Raw genomic sequence first — 21,588 nt, 5'->3', positions numbered from 1 at the left:
GGCAACTGAAACGTTATATGTAAAACATGTTGAACACAGTGCATCTCTGTCTCAGAGTCAGACGCACGCACGCACGCACGCACACACACACACACACACACACACACACACACACACACACACACACACACACACAATTATATACTAATATTATATAATTTATGCCATCGCATTGACAGTGACAAGATCAGTTCTAGTCGGGAAGCAGTGACATGAATTCATTAGGCATCGTTATGTCTGACGAGACTTAAAGTGGATCATTCAGGGCCTTATTATTATTAGTGATAACTTACTGATTGGGTTTGTTTTTTACCTTAACGTCTAACCTACATACTGCTACAGTGGACTGAGAAAGAGACCGTTTGTTCACATGCCTTCACTACCCAACCTGGAGCTGCATAAATCTATGGATGGAGTGAGTCTGTCTGTCTGTCTGTCTGTCTGTCTGACCAGAGGTAATCTCGCAAACCGCTGGACCAATCGGCACCAACTTTCATGTGCACGCACGCTGCTAGTAGGCCACAGAAAATACATATTTTTTAAAATCCGAAATGCAGAAATGAGCCAATTCACAGCGTGTCCGCCTTGACATAGTAGTATGTTGATGTATGTACTAGTACACTACAGGGCTGTTACTCTGTGATATTTCACCAGGAGTGTCTGTACTATATGTCACTCAAGTACTGGGGCTGAGTACTTTGTCCACCACTAGTTCTAGAACACCGGCACAAGAATATTTCCTTTGTCCACGTACTGTAGTCGACTTTGAGGCTTAATCAGGAGTTTGGCCAGAGGTAGGCTAAGAGGTGGACATTGCTCTTGTCTTCATGTCTTTATGAATGTAATCTCGTTTCTGTTATTTGTGTTATGTCAAATGTGTATGTGTTATGAACTAAGTACAGCTTATAGATATTATCTATAAGCTCATAATGCATCACAATGGGATGATGTTGTAAGCTTGATGATCGGCTATTTTAGAGAATTCGTGTAGAGGGGGGGGGGGGGGGGGGGGGGGGGGAACAGACCAAGTACAGAGACAACCCAGGCCAACTATGTAAGAGTTTACTAGAAGGTTTAGTTGGTTAAGCCCTATTTTTTTTGAGTGGTGCAACCATTCCAAGGAACAGCAATGTCCGTGTCCGGCTGTCCGCCTATGTACCTATGTGGTCATGAGCACCAGTATATGACTATAGGTAGGTACCAGTAGGGGAGCTGTTGTGCTAGAGAGAGAGATAGTACTGTATTAGTGCTGCACTGTTGCTTGCTAATGAGAGAGAGAGAGAGGAGAGGGGGGGGGGGGGAGTTGCACCACTCAGTTCACACGGGTGTGATTTTTATATACATTGTTGTTGACAATTGTTAAATATAGTGAAAATAGCTGCTCTGTAAGCAGTGCATGCAACGTGATGACTTGTGACACATTCTAAGGTTCTAGATCAGCTACGGTATGGTATTCTTTGCTATTTGCAAAACTTGAAAACAACCAGCATATACAAACACATCTTGCCATATCTTGCCACCGAGTGGCGCGCTACGGGCTTGTAGGTCTGCTATTTTTGAAATATCGTGAAAATGTGCCGCAAATCTTAGAATATATATTCTTTCAGAAGACTTTATTTATTTCGACGTCGGGCCGCCAGTTGCCCATGTATGCTGTAAGTAACCCTCGTTCGTGTGTGTGTGTGTGTGCGTGCGACCTCACGTAGCAGCAGTGTGACAGCGTGGAGTCGTCGTGCCAGCTCCCCGGCGCCCCCGGTGGCATGAAGGAGGAGGTGCAGAGCGCAGCCTGTGGCCTGGTGTGCGAGTGGGCTCAGAAGGTGCTGAGTCGCCAGTTTGACGCCGTGGAGGACCTGGCTCGGTTTCTGCTCAACAGCCACTACATCAGCAACAAGTCCATGGCGGCTCTCACCATCATGACAAACACAGGTAGGAGAAGATCGGAAATGCTGTGTTGTCTCTGTGGCGTTATTATTTATCCCACCGCAGTTCTAGGAAAGCCCCGCTGTGATTGGCCAGTAGTCGTTGTGATTGACAGTTCTCGTTTTTGCCATTAGTCCTACAACTACAACCTATCTCAAACCCTCACCCTAAACCTATAACCTCCCACGGGGCAGCACACCTAAACCCAACCTTAACCCATGTCTAACCAATGACTAGTCTAAACTAAGTATGCACCCCCCTAAACCTAACCCGAACGGCCTAACCTCAGTAAAACGATGCCTTCCCGGGAGCCAATCAGACACATGGTGAGGCGGGTCTACCCTAGAATGATGGTGGGATTCATAATCACTGTCTCTGTGCCTTTTGCTGAATGTGAAATATAGGTAAATAGCAGCACCTAGTGGCAGTGGCTTCTTACTGATCCAATTATAAAACCTAAAAGCAATTGACAGCGCATCAGTGAGCTGGATGCAATCCGACCTGGAGGGGAGAGAACAGATGGTGGAGGTGATGGTAATATAAGTGTATATTTGTACGTCTCTAAATGTTCTGATGAATTGAAAATGGTGGACCCTGTTATAAACGAGCGTAATTCTTAATCATGGTGTCGTCCACAGTAACAGTTTTTTTTATTGACTTGTGGTTTCGTTTGAAATGTACCCATTCTACATACTGTGAAATACATTTTTCAATCAATCAATCCATCAATCCATCAATCCATCAATCAATCCATCAATCCATCAATCAATCAATCCATCCATCCATCAATCCATCAATTAATCAATCAATCAATCCTTCAATCCATCAATCCATCCATCAATCCATCAATCAATCAATCCATCAATCAATCAATCAACCCTTCAATCCATCAATCCATCCATCCATCAATCCATCCATCAATCAATCCATCCATCAATCCATCAATCAATCCACCAATCAATCCATCCATCAATCCATCAATTAATCAATTAATCAACAGAATATTTGTTCAGTGAATGTGACAGCCTACTTTATTTCCTCAATGACCCTTGTTTATCTCTATTTCTATTTCTTTTATCTATATTAACAAGAGAGAAGTTGTCACGTGGCAAAAGCGAACTAGCCAATGAAAAGATGTGCGCATGAAAACTGTTCGCAACCCCCCACCCCCCCCCCCCTCCTCTTTGGCTGCTGTAATATGATCTCCCCTATGGATCTCCCTCCGTCTCCGCAGAGAAACCTTACCTATAGTCGCCTCACCATTTCGCTTATTCCTTCTAAATCTCTGCATTTAAAATATAGGTCGCTCAGCGAATGTCTTAGTTACATTAACATTGTGCTTATAAACTACTTGGTTTGTTCCTAACTACTACGATTAGACAGATCGCGTTTGTTATTTCGCTACTGCCAGTACTTCTGATTGCACGCACACACACACACACACACACACACACACACACACACACACACACACACACTACCCCACCCCGTGTCCCACATACACACAACACTGCCGCGCAGATTTAAGCTGTCAAACCATACAGCATTGTCATTTAAAATGCGCTTTATAGCTTCTCTCAGCTCAAAGCGTGTATAAGGAGATAAATGAACAGCTGACGTCGGTGGGAGAAGACGTCAGCTGTGTGTGTGTGTGTGTGTGTGCGCGCGCACGCGTGTGAGAGGGACGATAAACAGTCAGCAACACGTTCAATTTCTACTTCTACTAAAGAAAGAGGCAGCGATGGAGCCATAAGTCCATATCCATACATTCGGGGACATAAATTGCGCAAAATACTGTTAAACATGACGCCATCAGCCTGCTGCATCCTCCTAGCTGTTGTGTGCTAAGCTAAATCACATCATACAGGACCACAACAGTCAACACGGCTCTGACCAGGGTTGCCACATTGACTGAGAGGGAAACAAGCAACCAGGTCTATGAAAATGTTAACAGGCCAGATCAAGTCAGAAACTGTCAAACATCATTGTCCAATGTTGTTTTAGAGCAGTGGTTCTCAAACATTTTCATGTCATGGACCACTAATATTCTATATATATATATATATATATATATATATATATATATATATATATATATATATATATGTACTATATATATTTACTATATATACACACCGGTATATATACAGTGTACACAAACCGTATATCTAGGTGTGCCCCCAGATTTTTAGGCTATGAAAAGTGTGCCCTGGGACAAAAAAGGTTGAGTTAAGCGGTGCCCAAAAGGTAGATCACGATCTCGGCCAGCGCCAAAAATGCTCCCCGACAGCATAATCGGAGCAAATACCGGGCAGTGTGTATGAGCCATAACGTGTTGACTACACTACACTAATAAGGACACATAATAATAACTAATAACCCATCCGTTACTACATGTGGAGTCAACTCCCGCAATTTCCTTCTTCCCATAGTGCGTGGCAAAGTAACTCTGGGATGGGCGGCCGCGAAGCGGCCGCGAAATTCTAGTTATTAATAATTATTATTCTTAAGAATGTAAAGGAATGGTCTTGGGCTAAAATATCCCTACATTAATTTGTTCATTGATTCATATATACGTAATCTAATTTCCAGGTGCAGCAAAGTCTCGTTTATGAACATCTATAATCAGCTTGTGTGCCGCCTAGAGTATGGGTTTTATGCCGTTCAGACTATGGGGTTATGGGTAAGTCTCCCATTGGCTTAGAGGCAGCCTAGAGGCAGCCAATCATGTGAAAGTGTCAACTAAGGTCTCTTTACTGTGGCTAGTAGTCAAGTGGTCTTCGCTTCCAACGGCAAATTATTTGAAGCGTACAGTAGAATATAGAGAAATGGAAAAATTGAATTCTTTGCCACTGTTAAAACCCAAACTTGAACAGAAAGCCCTATTCAAAAACCAAGTAAAGAGACACATGGGTAAAATATTTGTTGTACAGCTAATGGGGATACTACCAGATGAAACCATAAAACCATATCGTCCAGGCACTTTTCAAGCAACTGGCAAAAGAAGAACAACTGTGTGGAGTTTGCATGTTCTCCCCGTGTCCCCTAGGGTAGGTACCCTCACAAAAACATGCAGTAATCCTGGTCTCTAAACGTCCTCCCCCTGGCCAGCCTGGTTGGAATAACATCGTGTTCCTTCCACGCGCTACGTCCAAGCGTTCAAGTCCGTTGCTCTCCCCAGGTTGGCGGAGGGTGTGTAGAGCCCAGGATCACATTAGATAATTGACACGGGGGTGAAAAATGGGTTACAAAATCGTGGGATAAAAATTATTAAGTAAAAAAGAAAAGAACAACAACCAAATAAATCCATGCGTTAAAGTGAACCATCCTGCTTCCTGTCCAGCAGGGGTCGAGTCGCCGCAGACGACGACCTCGGCGTTCGTGCCCACCACGGCGGAGAGCCACTCCTTCCAGCCGCAGGCGTCCACGCTGCCCTCGCCCTCCATCGACGCCAAGCAGCAGCTCCAGCGCAAGATCCACCGGAAGCAGCAGGAGCAGAAGCTGCAGTCGCCGTCGCCCATGCAGCAGCCGCTGCCCGGCGGGGGGGGAGACGGCGGCGGCGCTCAGGCCAGGAGGGTGGACGTCGAGGGGATGCCTGGAACCGGCAGCGCTCATGCACGTGACAGCCCCCGCCTCCTGTCACCGCAGCCCACCATCGGCATCGTGGTGTCTGCCGTTCCCAGCCCCGTCACGGTAATAATTAAACGCCATGCCAGCCAAAAGCTGGCATCCACTTTGACCTCTTTTTCAGCCTACTTAGTTTAGACTAGTCATTGGTTAGACATGGGTTACGGTTAGGTTTAGGTGTGCTGCCTCGTGGGAGGTTAGGTTTAGGGTGAGGGTTTGAGATAGGTTGTAGATGTAGGACTAATGACTGGTCTAACCAATGACTAGTCTAAACCAAAAACTGTCTAAACTAAGTACTGCACCCGGCAAAATCAACACTGCTTTAAACCTTAACCACTTGAGCCATATTTTGTACTTCAACGATGAAATATATACAAGCTCCCCACGCATTGCAGTGCGGTGCGTTGTCAAGCTTGTACATCGGCTGATCTCTAACATTTTAGTCTAGTTTTTAATTTGTTGACAAAAATGTCAATATATTTAGTCTTAGTTTTAGTCATCATAGCCTCGTTTTAATTTAGTTTCCATTTAGTTTCCATCAGTGAAAAAAGGTAGTCGACGAATTGTTTTCGCCATAGTATTAGTCGACAAAATCAACACTGGTTTAAAGCTGCAATCCATATCCATTTCATGTGCTAACCGTGACCCCTGAACGAGCGGAGAAATGTTTACAGCTATAACACCAAGCAGGGAGAGGGGGTCTGAATGTCCTCACACTATTGGGAGATCATGACTGGTCTATTTATTTATTTGTTTTTCCCGACCCGGGGCTGGTGGTCTAGCACCGTTTCCATGTTGTTGCGCAATCCTCGTCATGCACTGGCTGCACACAGTATGTGCAGTAACTGCAGTTGCTCTTAGTCTCAACTTGATCAAGGTGTCAGACAAGCTAATAGAGCGTCGCAGTCCCAAATTGTGTTTGTTGTCATGATTTGTCACGACAAGAGTTGGCTTTGTCCGCGGTGTACACGTCTTTAACAATGTGAGTCATGATGCGCCCCCCCCCCCCCTTCCAAAAAAATATAAATAAATACAAAATGTATATCCCCACAATTATTCCGTACTGACGGCGCCACTGACACCAAGCATTTTTGGGAGGCGAGTATTATTTCCATTTTAGCTTGATGCAATACCTCTAGTCAACCAGTAGGTGTCCTACCTGGCCACATGACTCAGTAGAAGAGCAGGCAGACTAAAGCCACCACTGTTGTAAAGTTATATTTACAGTGGTGTAAAAAGTACTCAAGTCATGTTGTACTTAAGTAAAAGTATCAATACTGCAATGTAGATGTAGGCCTACTCCGTTACAAGTAGAAGTCCCGTATTCAAAATGTACTAAAAGTAAAAGTAAGCATAGAATGTCCCATTTCACAAGTTCAAAATGTGTACAAAATCTTTTGAAAATAGCAGATGTGCAAGTGCAATGCACACACACCATTTTGGAAAGAACTCAGGCCCCTTCCCTACTTCCTTCACATGTGTTACTAATGAAGGCTCTGTTCCATTCTGGTCAAACAGAGTCAGGGTGCTGCTATTGTGCGTGTTGGCTCACTGGAAACACTCTGCTACACCAGTGGATCTCAAAGTGTCCTTGAGTGGGTTCCAAAAGGCCCATGTATGGGGGTACTTGAAATAAAACCACTGCATACTAAATGGAACGGAGCCTTAATTAGTATCATCGGTAAACCCTTAAGTAACGAAGTAGCGAAGCGCCCTGGAAGTACGAAGAGCTACTCTGTGTGCAATATAGCCCATTGGAAATGTAAGAGCGTGTTGTCACTAGTGGGCCTTGACGTGAATGTCTTCCTGGGTCGGTGTCTTCCCGCTGCAGGTCCAGAGGAACAGACAGCTGATGTCTCCCAGTCCCGTCAACTTCCAGGTGTTGACGCAAACCGTTCAGCCTGTCCGACTGAGCCCCAAGACCCCCCAGAACGTCCTGTACAGTCCGACGCACGGAGACCGCACGGCTCGCCAGCGGTACGCCCAGATCCTGCCCAAACCTTCCGCCACAAGTGCCATCACGCTGCGCTCGCCTCCGGCCGCCATGCTCATAGCCAACAGTCCCATCAAGACGGTGATACCCACCACGTGTCACGTGACCTCCGTCAACGTGGTCAAAATGACGACGGTGACCCTCGCGCCCAACACCTGCTCCACCGCCACCTCCATCACGACGAGCAGCAGCAACGTGGCGAGGCCTTCCTCCGCCGGCGTGAACGCCTCTCGGGTCACGACGGAGGAGTTCAGGCCCGCCCGTCCTCAGCTCAGGTGTGGATCCGCGGCGCCCGTTCTGGCCCCCGTGGCCTGCAGGCCGGGGGGGTGGGCGACCGTCACCCCTCCCGTCGACGTGGAGATGGAAGCCATACACGAGAAGAGCCAGGTCACGAGCGCCGGCAGGAGAGAGGGAGCCGTGGCTCCTAGGAGCGGAGGAGCCGCGCAGAGGGCCGCCAGTGTCCCCGCGCTTCAGATGAGGGGCTCCCTCATGGGGCTGGAGGAAATGTCACGGCCCTCCTCCACCACCAACACTGTGGTGGTGACGGGCGGCGGCGTTAACAACGCTAGTCACGAAAGCCCCTTGCACTCGACAATGCCCGCTCATAATACCAGACCTGCCTCAGGGATTAATGGCAGTGCCGCGACACCGCCGTCCGTTAAGGAGGGTTTCCTGTCCACCAAAGGCCCCAGGAAGCGCTCGGCCCTCAGTCCAGTGTCTCACCTCTCTCCAGTCAAGAGGGTTTTTATCTCCCAGCAACCATTAGGAACCTGCGATGAGCTTCGGCACAGGGTCAGTGCCCCTCCGAGGAATCCCCACAGGCCGGTAGTTTTACTCAGGCCAGAGAGTGCTCCGGTCATCGGCAGGTTGAAGTTGAACTCGACCGTGGCCGCCCAAGGTCTGGCAAACTCTCCAATCAGAGCCAGTGGTTTCCAGACTGTTGCCAAAACACACGGCTCCGCGCAGCAGAGGACAAACACCTCCGGTGTTATGGAAACACAGCAGCAGCACCAGCATCGCTCCTCCTCCTCCGCGTCTAACAGCGCCGACCCGCAGGGGGAGCTCATGAGTGCCACGTCGTCGTCCGCCGAAAGGGACGCGGAAGGAGGTCAGCAACGTGGCGGCGGCCACATGTTTATGCAGCATGTGGAACAAGGTGGCGGAGGAGGCGCCGCGCAGGCTCCGCTGCATTTACTGGGTCAGGCCGCAGCCTCCGGTCAGCTGGCCACGCACGCCGAGCTGGACTACTTTCCCTTCACCGACGACGACATGACCCAGGACAGCATCGTGGAGGAGCTGGTGCAGATGGAGGAGCAGATGAAGCTCAACAACATGCAGGAGTTCGGGAACTGCGGCGGCGGCGTGCTGGCCATGCAGGGCGGCGGCGCCATGTCGTCCGGTCAAACAATGACGTCCTTCTACAACTCAGCGGGCGGCAGTGCCCCGATCCAGACCCCCACCCCCACCCCTACGCCCACCTCCGAAATGATGGGCGGAGGAGGAGGAGGAGGAGGCCAGGGCCTGACCAGAGAGAGCCCGTACTCCCGCATGGCCTCCGTCACGCCGGTGGACAGCGCCCTGGGCAGCAGTCGCCACACCCCCGTGGGCACCCCCCACTCCAACTGCAGCAGCACCGTGCCCCAGAGTCCGGTGGAGTGCAGGAACCCCTTCGCGTTCACGCCCATCAACTCCAGCGTCACCGGCGCGTACCACGACGGCAACATCGTGTCCAGTAGCCCCGTCAAGCCCATGCAGCGGCCCACCGCCACCCACCCGGACAAGGCCAAGTTGGACTGGATGAACAGCAGCTACAATAGCAGCAGCAGCGGCGGCGGCGGCGGCGGAATCAACAACCTGCCCAGTTACCAAGACCTCGTCGACGACCACTTCCAGAAGCCGCACGCCTTCGCCGTCCCCAGCCAGTCCTGCCACTCCCAGGCGAGGCACAACGAAGGCCATTTTGGCCGCCTGACCCCCATCTCCCCCGTGCAGCAGCAGCAGGTAGCCTCCATGGCTGGCGTGCAGGGCAAGCAGGAGGGCTTCGCCGTGCCCGCGCCTTTAGACAACAAAGCCGCCTGCAGCGGCTCGTCTCCGGGCGCGGCGGCGTTCCGGTGCCGCAGCGTGAGCCCCGCCGTCGTGCGCCAGCGGAACCTGAGCGGGAGCACGGGAAACCCCGCCGCCGCCTGTCCCAGCGGCGGCGGCGGCGTCCCCCGGCCAGTGGTGTCTCCCTTTAATTCCCCCGTGACCCCCGAGGTGCTGAACATCTTCGCCAACAGTCAGTCCGACGACTCCGGCGCGTCCAACGCGGCACAGCGGAGCCGCTCCGTGCCCGTGAACGTCATGATGCAAACCGAGTCGCCGGCCAACATGCCGGGGCAGCAACGCAGCAACCAGAAGATCGCCGACGTGCTACTGAGCAAGATGGAGGGCGACCGCGACGACTCCGTGAGGGGCCTGGGCGTCAACAATGTCCACTCGAGCTACACGGCGTGCATGAACCTCACCCAGATCCTGGAGTCTGGCCCCAGCATGCCCTGCACTGCCAAACACTCTGCCAACACGTACAACTTTCACAAGACAAATTACCTCATGAAAAATAATGCAACGAGTGAAAGGTTTCTCGCCGAAGGGCAAAGTCGAGCCGCGGCTCCCGGAGAGCGTCAGCAGCAAGGCCTGCAGCCCGTGCGGCCGTTGCTGCAACAACAGCGGCAAAACCAAGAATTAATGCAACAACAAAACCAGGAATTAATGCAACGGCAACAAAATCAAGAATTAATGCAACAGCAACACAACCAAGGACTAATGCAGCAGCAACAAAACCAACAGCTAATGCAGCAGCAACAAAACCAACAGCTAATGCAGCAGCAACAGAACCAACAGCTAATGCAGCAGCAGCAACAAAACCAACAACAAATGCAACAGCACCAAAACCTACAGCAAATGCAACAGCAAGGTCAGCCTTCACCACTGCTTCAACAGCACCAAAACCAACAGCTGCACTTCAGCACTACCGTGAAGCAGCTTCTAACCGACAACAGCCTTCATCCTGGCAACGAGCTCGTGGAGGGAGTGTCCGAACTCGATGCCGGCGGGGCAGCGTTCCCAGGTGAAGTCAGGATGACCTCTGACCTCTCTGGTAACATCAATGACCTGAACACTTTGGACACAAACCTTCTGTTTGACCCCGGTCAGCACCAAGGTCAGTTTGCCGACACCACGCCAGAGGAACTGATGAACGATCCGCTGTTCCAGCAGATCTGCAACGAGACGGCGAATTCGAGTGGATTTGATTGGCTGGAAAGCAAAGACCATCCTACTGTTGGACTGATGGGTTGAACATATGGTTTGCTTTTTATTTTGTACATTTTACACTGTTTATATGTTGTTATTGGTGTGTATTGGTTAATTTATATTGAAGCAACACTCTTGCCTGATTATAGGTTGCGTGCCGGTGTCGCGCAACACTAGTAAAAATGCCCTTTTAAGTGCTGAAACACTCTGAGTTAAATGCTGGTCATCTCTCTCTCCTCAGAGAACAAAACGCTGTTTAGTTAAAGAGGCAGAGATACTTTTTAAAAGAGCTTAGTAGATTCAGGTTTTTGTCCGTTTGCATGAGTCATTTATTTTTAGTATTTATTTAATCAGCAGTAACTGAAACGAAATATTTTCCAGAGCCATGGATTAGCCTATGTAACCTTGCATTTGGAATTTCAGGGCTGCTGTTCAGGATTATAACCTGTCCTGTATATATACTGTATATATACAATCAGTAGGGCATTTGTGCTGGTTATGATTTTTGTTGCATTTGTAATATAATTTTGAGTCTAATTGAAGAATAAGCTGCAAAATGGAAGACATGTTAAAAAGCATTGCACTACTTTTATCATAATATATAATGATAACTAGTGGCTTCACAGTATGATGAAGCTTTTTTTTTGTTTCAGCTTTGCCTGAATAAGTGTTAAAGTTAATATTTCAGGGAGTATTAGGTGTCATGGTAGTAACAATATGAGTATGACTAATCTGTCTAATAATTACTTGTATAAAGTAGTGTTTTTTTTACCGTATAATGTGCATAATCCAAACCACTGCTCAATGTGGATGATGTTAATCCAATTCTGGCTACTAGTCTAGTAGCCAGAATTTGAACCCGGACATGTTGAGTACACCAACGTTTTATGTTAGAAATGTTTAGTATAAATGTCCCCAGCATGTAGAAACTGCCGGATGCTAACTTGCATTATGTTGAGCAATTTCCATAATTGGCATAATATCTGATCACAATACCATTAACAACCTATAAGGGGGGGGGGGGGGGGGGGAATCATTTCATCATGCTTTATGTAACATGTGACACTAGGGGGTTTTCATGATTCTGAATCCATTCCAAGCATTAGTTTTGCACAAAATACACTCCTTAGGCCATAGCCGTAATCACAAATGTGATGATGTCAGCACATTTGGGCAAGTAGCTATGGCTGTTTATAGCCCAACTTGCCAAGGAGTGTTTTTTTTTGCAAAACTAATGCTTGGAATGGATTCAGCATCACGAAAACCCCCTAGTTTGACATGTCACATGCTACATAAAGCATGATGAAATTTGGAATCTTTTGCCTTCTATAGATTGTTAATGGTATGGTCACATTATGAAAATTGCTCAACATATGCAAGTTGGCATCCGGCAGTCTCTACATGCTGGGGACCCATACTCAACATTCCTAACATAAAACCTTGGTGTACTCAACATGTCCGGGTTCACAATGGGGCTCTATGGGCTGGCAACTAGACCATACCAGTATTTGTTTTTTTTACAGCAGTACAATTTAGTCCACCTCAAAGTTTTCCGTTACATGTCCACCTGTTTGCTTTAGCAGTAAATGAAGGACACGTAATACTGGAATTACATTTTGTACCGTTAATTAATCAAGAGAATGGTATTCGCTCAGTTTACACAGTGTACAAAACATTCTATAACGACCATGACAACTGACAATAAGAAAAGGATATTTATGGTATTTTAAAATTGTCCTATTACAGTAAAAGTCCTTCCAACTGCCACTGTTGACTGTGACTGAGTGCATCTAGTGTCCAAAAAGGTGCGCTGTGTACTTCAAAACCTAATTTACAATGTCAGGCAGCAAATGCCTCGGTGGAAGAGTAGAGAGACCACCTCCAACAAAATGCACATGCTTAAGTAGCTCTACCATACAGATTGGTTAAAACAATGTTTTATTCAAAAGATAAGTCCCAGATTGTACCTTTAACTTAGTAATGCATTTAAACAAATCTCCTGCCGATGCCTCTCACATTGGTTTAGCTTGATGCAAAAAATATATATATAATTCAGTGCCTTTATTGCTTTTGAAGTCTTTTAAATTATGCATATGATTAAGAGTTGATTTGAATGAGAAATCAAGGGACATCATTTATATGGAGGGTTCCAGTTAATTGGTCTTTTAGCAAAGACTAAGACAGGATCAGTGATTTGTAAAACACTCTTCAGTATTCTTATGAACTGTGCTTTTTTTTTAAGTTGTCAAGGCATAAAGTGCAAGAACACTAATACAAGGTGGAAAATAAGGCAAAAAAGAAAATAGACAAATATTAAACAGGAGGTTTAAAGGAGTAATTATTATTAGTTAATCTATAAATAATTAGCATAATTATATAGCCTATTCAAAAAAGACTATCATGAAAATATAAAATAACCATGATTTATTAAAAGCACTGTGACTGCAAACCTGACTTATGCAAAAATGTCTAGTAGCATGTGGTATAGTTGCAATGATAATTTTGTGATAACTATTTAAGTGCATTTAAATGTATAAAAAAGGGCAATAAGTTTGGTGACATCCATAATATTTATCAAAATGCTATGACAATTACTAATGTAGATTATCTCTTTGCAATGCACTACTTTTGGTTTGGATGATGAAAAGGCATGTTTTTCGGATAATTAAAAATGCGTAATGACAAAGTATGGAGAATCAACTGCATGCAGCTTGTGTAATGTATTTACTGTGTGTACAGTATGAAGCATGGAGCTGATCACTGACTATGACAAAAAAAACGTAAAATGTACAATACAGTAGTTGTTTGGGAACTATTGGAGCCTTATGTTCATACCAAAGACAAACTGGTGAACGTGAGCTAGAGCAGCATAATAAACAGTGTTTCATTCAAAGGACCACTTGCAACCATTTTAAACCATTGAAATCTTCACATAATTGGTCCTCATTGTTTGAAGATTGCACCATTTATGGCTACTTGCACTGCGTCTCAGTCAGAAGAGCAATTCAGAATCCCGTATAGGCTGGTTTGGTCATTTCAAACCAGATTTAAAACAATGGCTTCTATTTCAGTATGCCACGGTGACTTAACAGGAAGAGGAAAGACGTCCTTTATCTATTAGCTGGGAATCCACATTGATGTCATCGGTAGGCAGGTTTCTGAACTGTCCACAGTGCACCAATGAGATGCAGTTCGCAGATAAAAAAACTAATGAGCATTACTGAAGACCAATTAAATAAAGACAAAGTTGAAAATGGATGAAGTGCTCCCTTAAATGTTAACTAAACTAAGAAACATATTTAAGTGTGTATTGCCGATTTGCCGTGCGTATTCTTTCCTATGAAAAGGATTTAACCCAAAGGAAAACAAGTGAAAATGGCAACGTATTTCTAGTTCTGAAAAACCATATCTCTACCAATGTATCAGGACAATAATAAGAATAACTTTGTTTACTCCTGTTAATCATTTTGTAGCTCCAGGTGACAAAACCATTTCAAAGATCTAAGACGCTATATGTAATTCCTTATTCGATATTCTGATAGTGATCTCTGATGACATTTATTGTGTGTGTGTGTGTGTGTGTGTGTGTGTGTGCGCGTGCGCATGTGTGTGCGTGCGAGGTCATATCGTTGTACAGATTTTGCTGTTTTTTCTTTGTTCCTGTCATTGGAAATGTGATTTATTTTGAGTGCCCTGGTCATACTAAACGTAGGCCTACTGTAAAACTTTGTCAGCCATGTTGCTCTTGTCAAATCATCTGATTTACGAGGTTGCAAATTGTTTAAGTGGGAAGATATTGTTGAGTATAATGGCAGAATGAGACTCAGAGAGTGTACAAATGGAACCACATGCAATTAACACTGAGGAGTTCAGAAGGGAGAGAAAACCCTAAATCAGACTACTGTAAGATTAAACCCATCCCCTAAAATGTTTATTTAAAAAGAAAAAAGGTCTTAAGTGAAGGAAAAGTGATTATTACAAAGGATGAGCACTGGATGTTTTACTTTGAGTGCACGTGTTTGAGTGCACATGTTTTTGTCGTTTTTTTTGTACAGAATTTGGAATTACTTTGTTTGAAAACCAACTGTGTCTTTTGGTAATATTGTATAGGTATTCATGTGTTTCTTGTATTATTTGATGTTAACTGTTTTACAAATTTCATATAATAGTTTATGAATCAGCTCTTTTAATTTTGATATTTTAACCACATGAACTACCATACCATAGCATCCCTGTTGTAGGTTTAACCTTTGGTGAAATTAGACACATCTACAAGCTCACAATGCTTGCATTGTACTGTAGCCAACATTGTAGCCACGTTGTAGCGGCATTCTGAGCTTGTACAGTAGGTTGTCTATTTTCAGTGAAGAGATTTTTGGGGCCCTATTTTCGTCAGCGCTAAACTTATTATATAACCTGTTAAAAAAAAACATTAAAATTGTTCAACTAGCTGATCTACACCAACCAATAGATCGGCTATTTGAACTATTAAAAAATGTTTTTCAAAATAGTAAAAAAAAAGGCAAAGAAGTTTAGGGATAAAGGGGTTTAGCACTGACGAAAATAAAAAAGGAGCAGTCATAGAACCCTGTCAACTAAGTATGGGTCTAATTAAGTGGTTAATATGGTGAAAAGGTTTTCCTTTTTGAAATGGCCATTTTGAAATTAGCAATGTTTGTACCCAAATGAAGACATTAGCCGTCCTGTACTTGAGGACAAGGTACAGTACTGTAACGTATGTGTCATAACTGCTGTGTCGTTGCTGTGGTCAGTGTGCTCCAGTCCACGTTTCACTTTGTTTGGTCATTTTGTAGCATTTCAGCAAACATGCTTTTATAAATGTAACTGCTCACTGATAACAATTTTTAAACTGGGTTTTGAAGCCAATAAACTTTTGTAAGGACATCAATATGTTTCAGTCAGTACTGTATAGTGTAGACACATTTGGATAGAACACAAAGTAATGCACCCGAATAGGTAACACCCTGCAATGATGGAACTGTCCGTTACTGTTGGATAGTATGTTTAATTATTGAGAACTGTCAATTGATTGTATTGATTGATACAATTGTGATTTTATCAATTGATACAATTGTGATTGTATCAATTGATTGCCTATACTGATTGTAGCATAATAAAGAATTTGTCATAATATACTATCAGACAACTTGTAATGCTATAGAAATAGGCTACTGCAGTATCAGCCTTCAGCTATCTTGAATTGAAAAGGTGAAATTATTTGTACAAGATCAAGCATTAGAATAGAGAAGACAAAGTTAAAAGTTAAATCCAATGTCATACTTAAGGTGCATGCATGTTTATTTATTTATTTTTTATTACATTTTTATCCCACGATTTTGTAACCCATTTTTTTCACCCAGTGTCAATTATATAATGTAATCCTGGGCACTACACTTCCTCTGCCAACCTGGGGGGGCCGCGGACTGACCTCATGCTTCCTTCTATGCATGAGGAGTCCAAGCTGCTTCTTTTCACAGGGGAGTTTCCCCGGCCGAACGTAGCGTGTGGAAGGAACACGTTATTCCGACCAGTGCCTTTCCCCTCCATCTAAAATACCTACCCCTGCCCCCGGCTGGCCAGGGGTAGGTAGTTTAGAGACCAGGATTACTGCATGGTTTTTGTGAGGGTACCTACTGTATACCTAGGGGACACGGGGAGAACATGCAAACTCCAAAGGCCCTTTCGCCAACCCCGCCTCGGGTATGGGCACTGATGACGCGGAGGAGGGAACACGCCCCCAGCACCCACAGCATCCCCAGCAGGAATCGAACCCAGGACCTTCTAGCTGTCCATTGCTATTTTCTTTTACCATGCATGCACCAGGGGGCACACCCTGGTGCATGCATGGTAAACGAAAATAGCAATGGACGAAAAGCAATACAGGCAGAAAATTACTCCCTATGCAGTTAAGTTATAGTGAAACATATTCAGCAGATATATAAACAGCAGCAATTAAGTCTTATGTGTTTGGTTAAATAACAGGTGCATGTAAGACCAGTTTCATGTTTATGTTAAATAGCAGTAGATGTAAAATCACAGTTTCATGCACTAACAGGCAGCATGACAATGCTGGTGTCAGTGTCACCACCAATACAGTAAGTTTGCCGGTTTAAGGAAGAGACAGAGAGAGAGAGAGAGAGAGAGAGAAAGAAAAGAATAGAGGGAAAATAATCAAGTAGAAATCAGATAGGCCTATAGATACAATGTCCAGCAGGTTAATGGTTTAAAATAATAACAACAAACATAGCAGTGCATATATACAACAAAGTAATGCAGTTTATTGTGAGAAACATATCAGTTATAAATCAGTTATAGCATCAGCAGGTGTAAAATAAGGTTTGATCCCCGGCCGGGTCATACTAAAGACTGTAGAAATGGGACCCAATGGCTCCCTGCTTGGCACTCAGCATCAATGGTGATGATTGGGGTGTCAAATCAACTAATCAAATTATCCCCGAGCGCCATTTGGTTCCATTTGTACACTCTTTGAGTTCAATTAAGTGATTTTACAATATAAATTGCCAGGTGTTCCAAAGATGGAAATGCCATGGGGGTCCGTATCCTAATGCATGTCAAATGGGGTCCTTGAAATTGCAGCTCAGAGATGCAGCAAGAGATGGGTCAAATGCAGAGAACAAATTTCACTGGGGTAGCGTGTGTGACAAATAGTATACGACTTTGACTTTGAGAACAGACACATATATCCCAGATCTTTCAAGGGCTGGGTAGGTCTAGTGTAGACCTATACTGTACCTAGACCAGTGGTTCTCAAAGTGTGGTCCGTGGACCCCTAGGGGTACTTGAGGGAAGTCCAGGGGGTCCCTAGTTACCCTTATATGGGTATGTAACTTAGAGAGTGTACAAATGAAACCATATGGACCCGTTAGGGTCCATTTGTACACTCTGAGTTAAATTAACAGTGATTTTACAATCACTCTGGGTGATTAATTAATAAGAGATGGAAATGCCATTAAATGGGGGTCCGTATCCTAATCCATGTCAATGCATGGGGGTCCTTGCAAATTCTGAAGCACTGAGGAAACTGTTGCGCCTTTCTTCGTCCTTTTTTTCTCTCTTCAAACTTAACTACGGTAGCGGTGGTCTCAAAAATATAAGGAAAACTTTGACTGGAAAAGACTCGCTCACCGTATAGAAAAAGAAGTAAAACTCCTTAGACTGAGACTTAGAAAAATATATTTTCTTTTATTTTATCATGCTGTGCTCATGGTGCTCTGTGCTCATGGTGCAATTAAAAAGCAAACGTTTCGGTCCTCAGACCTTCGTCAGTGCTATGGTTTTTCACAGACAAAGAACATACTTTTAAACAACTCAAACAATACAGCTCAGGTGCTGAGAATTACTAATTGACATCACCTGATTGTGGGCGTGGACATTACAAAAAGGATATACAAAATCACAGTTATATAGGAAACAAGAATATGACATACATCACATGTTGACAGACTTATATAATCACTTTTTGAATATAACTTTTTACTTTATAGGTAGCACTGGAGGGAGAGATCTTCATTTAAGCCACCTGGATTGACAGACTTTAAATAAAAAATCCATCTAGATTCAGTTTGGAGGAGTTTAGTGTCTAAATCACCCCCTCTTCTAGATTTCTTAATTTGATCAATGACTGTGTAAGACAGATCTGCTGTGGAGTGACCGGCTTCCATGAAGTGTCTGGCGACAGGAGATTTGATGTCCTTGCGTCTGATGGCACTCATGTGTTCTATGATGCGTGTGCGGACTGCCCTAGATGTTTTGCCTACGTACTGTAGATTACATTTACATGTGATCATGTAGACTACATTAAAGGAACTACAATTCACAAATTGTCTGATAGTGTATTGTTTGTTAGTAACTGCACTAGTAAATGTGTTCGTTTTCTTGGAGTTTTTACAGGCCACGCAATGTAGACAAGGGTAGAAGCCGGTGACTCCATCCAACCGCCCCGTGTGTTGCTGGGGGGGTATGTAGCAGTCTGCTTTCACCATATAGTCTCGGATGCTTTGAGATCTATAATGAGAGAAAAGAGGAGGGTCAGTAAATACTTTAGCACCTTCAGGGTCAGCTGACAAAACATGCCAGTGTTTCTCTATGATGCTACGTATATCGTTGCTCAAAGGATTATAAGTGGTGATGCAGGCACATGAATGTTTCTTTTTGGTCTTTGCAACCTGGTTAGGATTATTCAATTTAGTTAAAGCAGAGTCGAGCCATTTTTTGGGGTACCCTCTATCAACAAAGTTTCTGTACATGATGTCTCTCTCTTTTTGAAAATCTGACTGACTTTTACAGATTCGTTTCAGTCTAAGGAATTGAGAATATGGTAAACCTTTCTTCAAAGCAGGGGGGTGTGCACTGGTGGCATGTAAAAGACTATTCTTGTCTGTGGGTTTGGTGTACAGAGTGGTGGACAATTTACCATCCTGAAAAAGTACACGGGTGTCTAGAAATGGAATTTCATGTTTGCTGAATTCCATGTTGAATTTTATGGTAGGTGCCAGATTGTTCAGATAAGACACAAAATCATGAAGCTCTTCCTCAGTACCTTGCCAGATAAGGATAATGTCATCAATGTATCTCTTAAATAACAACATATTGTGGGCAAAAGGATTGTTGTGCCACACTGAATTGTGTTCAAGGAAGCCCAAGGCAATGCCTGCATAATCTGGACTGAATACTGAGCCCATAGGTGCCCCCTGCAGTTGGAGATGATAGGATGATTGGGCTTCCTTGAACACAATTCAGTGTGGCACAACAATCCTTTTGCCCACAATATGTTGTTATTTAAGAGATACATTGATGACATTATCCTTATCTGGCAAGGTACTGAGGAAGAGCTTCATGATTTTGTGTCTTATCTGAACAATCTGGCACCTACCATAAAATTCAACATGGAATTCAGCAAACATGAAATTCCATTTCTAGACACCCGTGTACTTTTTCAGGATGGTAAATTGTCCACCACTCTGTACACCAAACCCACAGACAAGAATAGTCTTTTACATGCCACCAGTGCACACCCCCCTGCTTTGAAGAAAGGTTTACCATATTCTCAATTCCTTAGACTGAAACGAATCTGTAAAAGTCAGTCAGATTTTCAAAAAGAGAGAGACATCATGTACAGAAACTTTGTTGATAGAGGGTACCCCAAAAAATGGCTCGACTCTGCTTTAACTAAATTGAATAATCCTAACCAGGTTGCAAAGACCAAAAAGAAACATTCATGTGCCTGCATCACCACTTATAATCCTTTGAGCAACGATATACGTAGCATCATAGAGAAACACTGGCATGTTTTGTCAGCTGACCCTGAAGGTGCTAAAGTATTTACTGACCCTCCTCTTTTCTCTCATTATAGATCTCAAAGCATCCGAGACTATATGGTGAAAGCAGACTGCTACATACCCCCCCAGCAACACACGGGGCGGTTGGATGGAGTCACCGGCTTCTACCCTTGTCTACATTGCGTGGCCTGTAAAAACTCCAAGAAAACGAACACATTTACTAGTGCAGTTACTAACAAACAATACACTATCAGACAATTTGTGAATTGTAGTTCCTTTAATGTAGTCTACATGATCACATGTAAATGTAATCTACAGTACGTAGGCAAAACATCTAGGGCAGTCCGCACACGCATCATAGAACACATGAGTGCCATCAGACGCAAGGACATCAAATCTCCTGTCGCCAGACACTTCATGGAAGCCGGTCACTCCACAGCAGATCTGTCTTACACAGTCATTGATCAAATTAAGAAATCTAGAAGAGGGGGTGATTTAGACACTAAACTCCTCCAAACTGAATCTAGATGGATTTTTTATTTAAAGTCTGTCAATCCAGGTGGCTTAAATGAAGATCTCTCCCTCCAGTGCTACCTATAAAGTAAAAAGTTATATTCAAAAAGTGATTATATAAGTCTGTCAACATGTGATGTATGTCATATTCTTGTTTCCTATATAACTGTGATTTTGTATATCCTTTTTGTAATGTCCACGCCCACAATCAGGTGATGTCAATTAGTAATTCTCAGCACCTGAGCTGTATTGTTTGAGTTGTTTAAAAGTATGTTCTTTGTCTGTGAAAAACCATAGCACTGACGAAGGTCTGAGGACCGAAACGTTTGCTTTTTAATTGCACCATGAGCACAGAGCACCATGAGCACAGCATGATAAAATAAAAGAAAATATATTTTTCTAAGTCTCAGTCTAAGGAGTTTTACTTCTTTTTCTATACGGTGAGCGAGTCTTTTCCAGTCAAAGTGGTCCTTGCAAATTAGAATGTTTGAGAAGCAGTGCTGCTATAACCAAAAATCTTCTCTTATGGGGGTCACGGTCACTCACTAGTGGGCACTGGCATATCTTTTCAGATTGGGGTCCGTTGGCTAATAGGCTTAAGTGTAAAATGTGTGGGTCTTGAGTTGACATACAAAAGTTTGAGAACCAATAGAGTATAGATATAGACCCACCTCTATAGCTCTGGTCAATGGACCAGAAGAACTAGAGTAGGCTAGGCCTAGAAGACGTACCCAACCCGTCCCTTGAAATACGGAATCAATAGGGTCACATTTGCTTTATCATTATTACGGTATATGCCCTACCACTGACTGTAAATGACACAGCTGGACCTGCTGTCGTGAGAGAAGGAGGAGTGGCAGAGAGGCATGGGGGGGAGGAGGAGGAAGAGGAGGTTGGAGTATAGGAGGATGGGCTGAAGTGACG

The 21,588-nt window shown here is 44.3% G+C and overlaps 1 protein-coding gene across 3 annotated transcripts in view; it reads left to right on the top strand.

The window, feature by feature from the left end:
* LOC310878331 (DNA-binding protein RFX7-like) overlaps window positions 1–11,818 on the top strand; it is a 34,132-nt gene extending 22,314 nt beyond the window's left edge. Inside the window, exons 6-9 of one of the 3 annotated variants that reach the window (XM_083792614.1) lie at window positions 334–415; window positions 1,710–1,926; window positions 5,264–5,613; window positions 7,379–11,818. In XM_083792614.1, coding sequence (XP_083648740.1) covers window positions 334–415; window positions 1,710–1,926; window positions 5,264–5,613; window positions 7,379–10,876 — 4,147 coding nt within the window. In that variant the 3' untranslated portion in view covers window positions 10,877–11,818. Of the gene's footprint in view, window positions 1–333; window positions 416–1,706; window positions 1,927–5,263; window positions 5,614–7,378 lie in introns of all 3 variants that reach the window. The other 2 variants (XM_083792615.1, XM_083792613.1) reach the window with 2 other exon arrangements.
* The last annotated feature ends 9,770 nt before the right edge of the window (window positions 11,819–21,588 follow it).

Source organism: Protomyctophum parallelum, assembly GCF_964188405.1.
Source record: "Protomyctophum parallelum genome assembly, chromosome: 2".
Classification (NCBI taxonomy): domain Eukaryota; kingdom Metazoa; phylum Chordata; class Actinopteri; order Myctophiformes; family Myctophidae; genus Protomyctophum; species Protomyctophum parallelum.
This window is presented reverse-complemented; position numbering and strand designations above follow the sequence as displayed.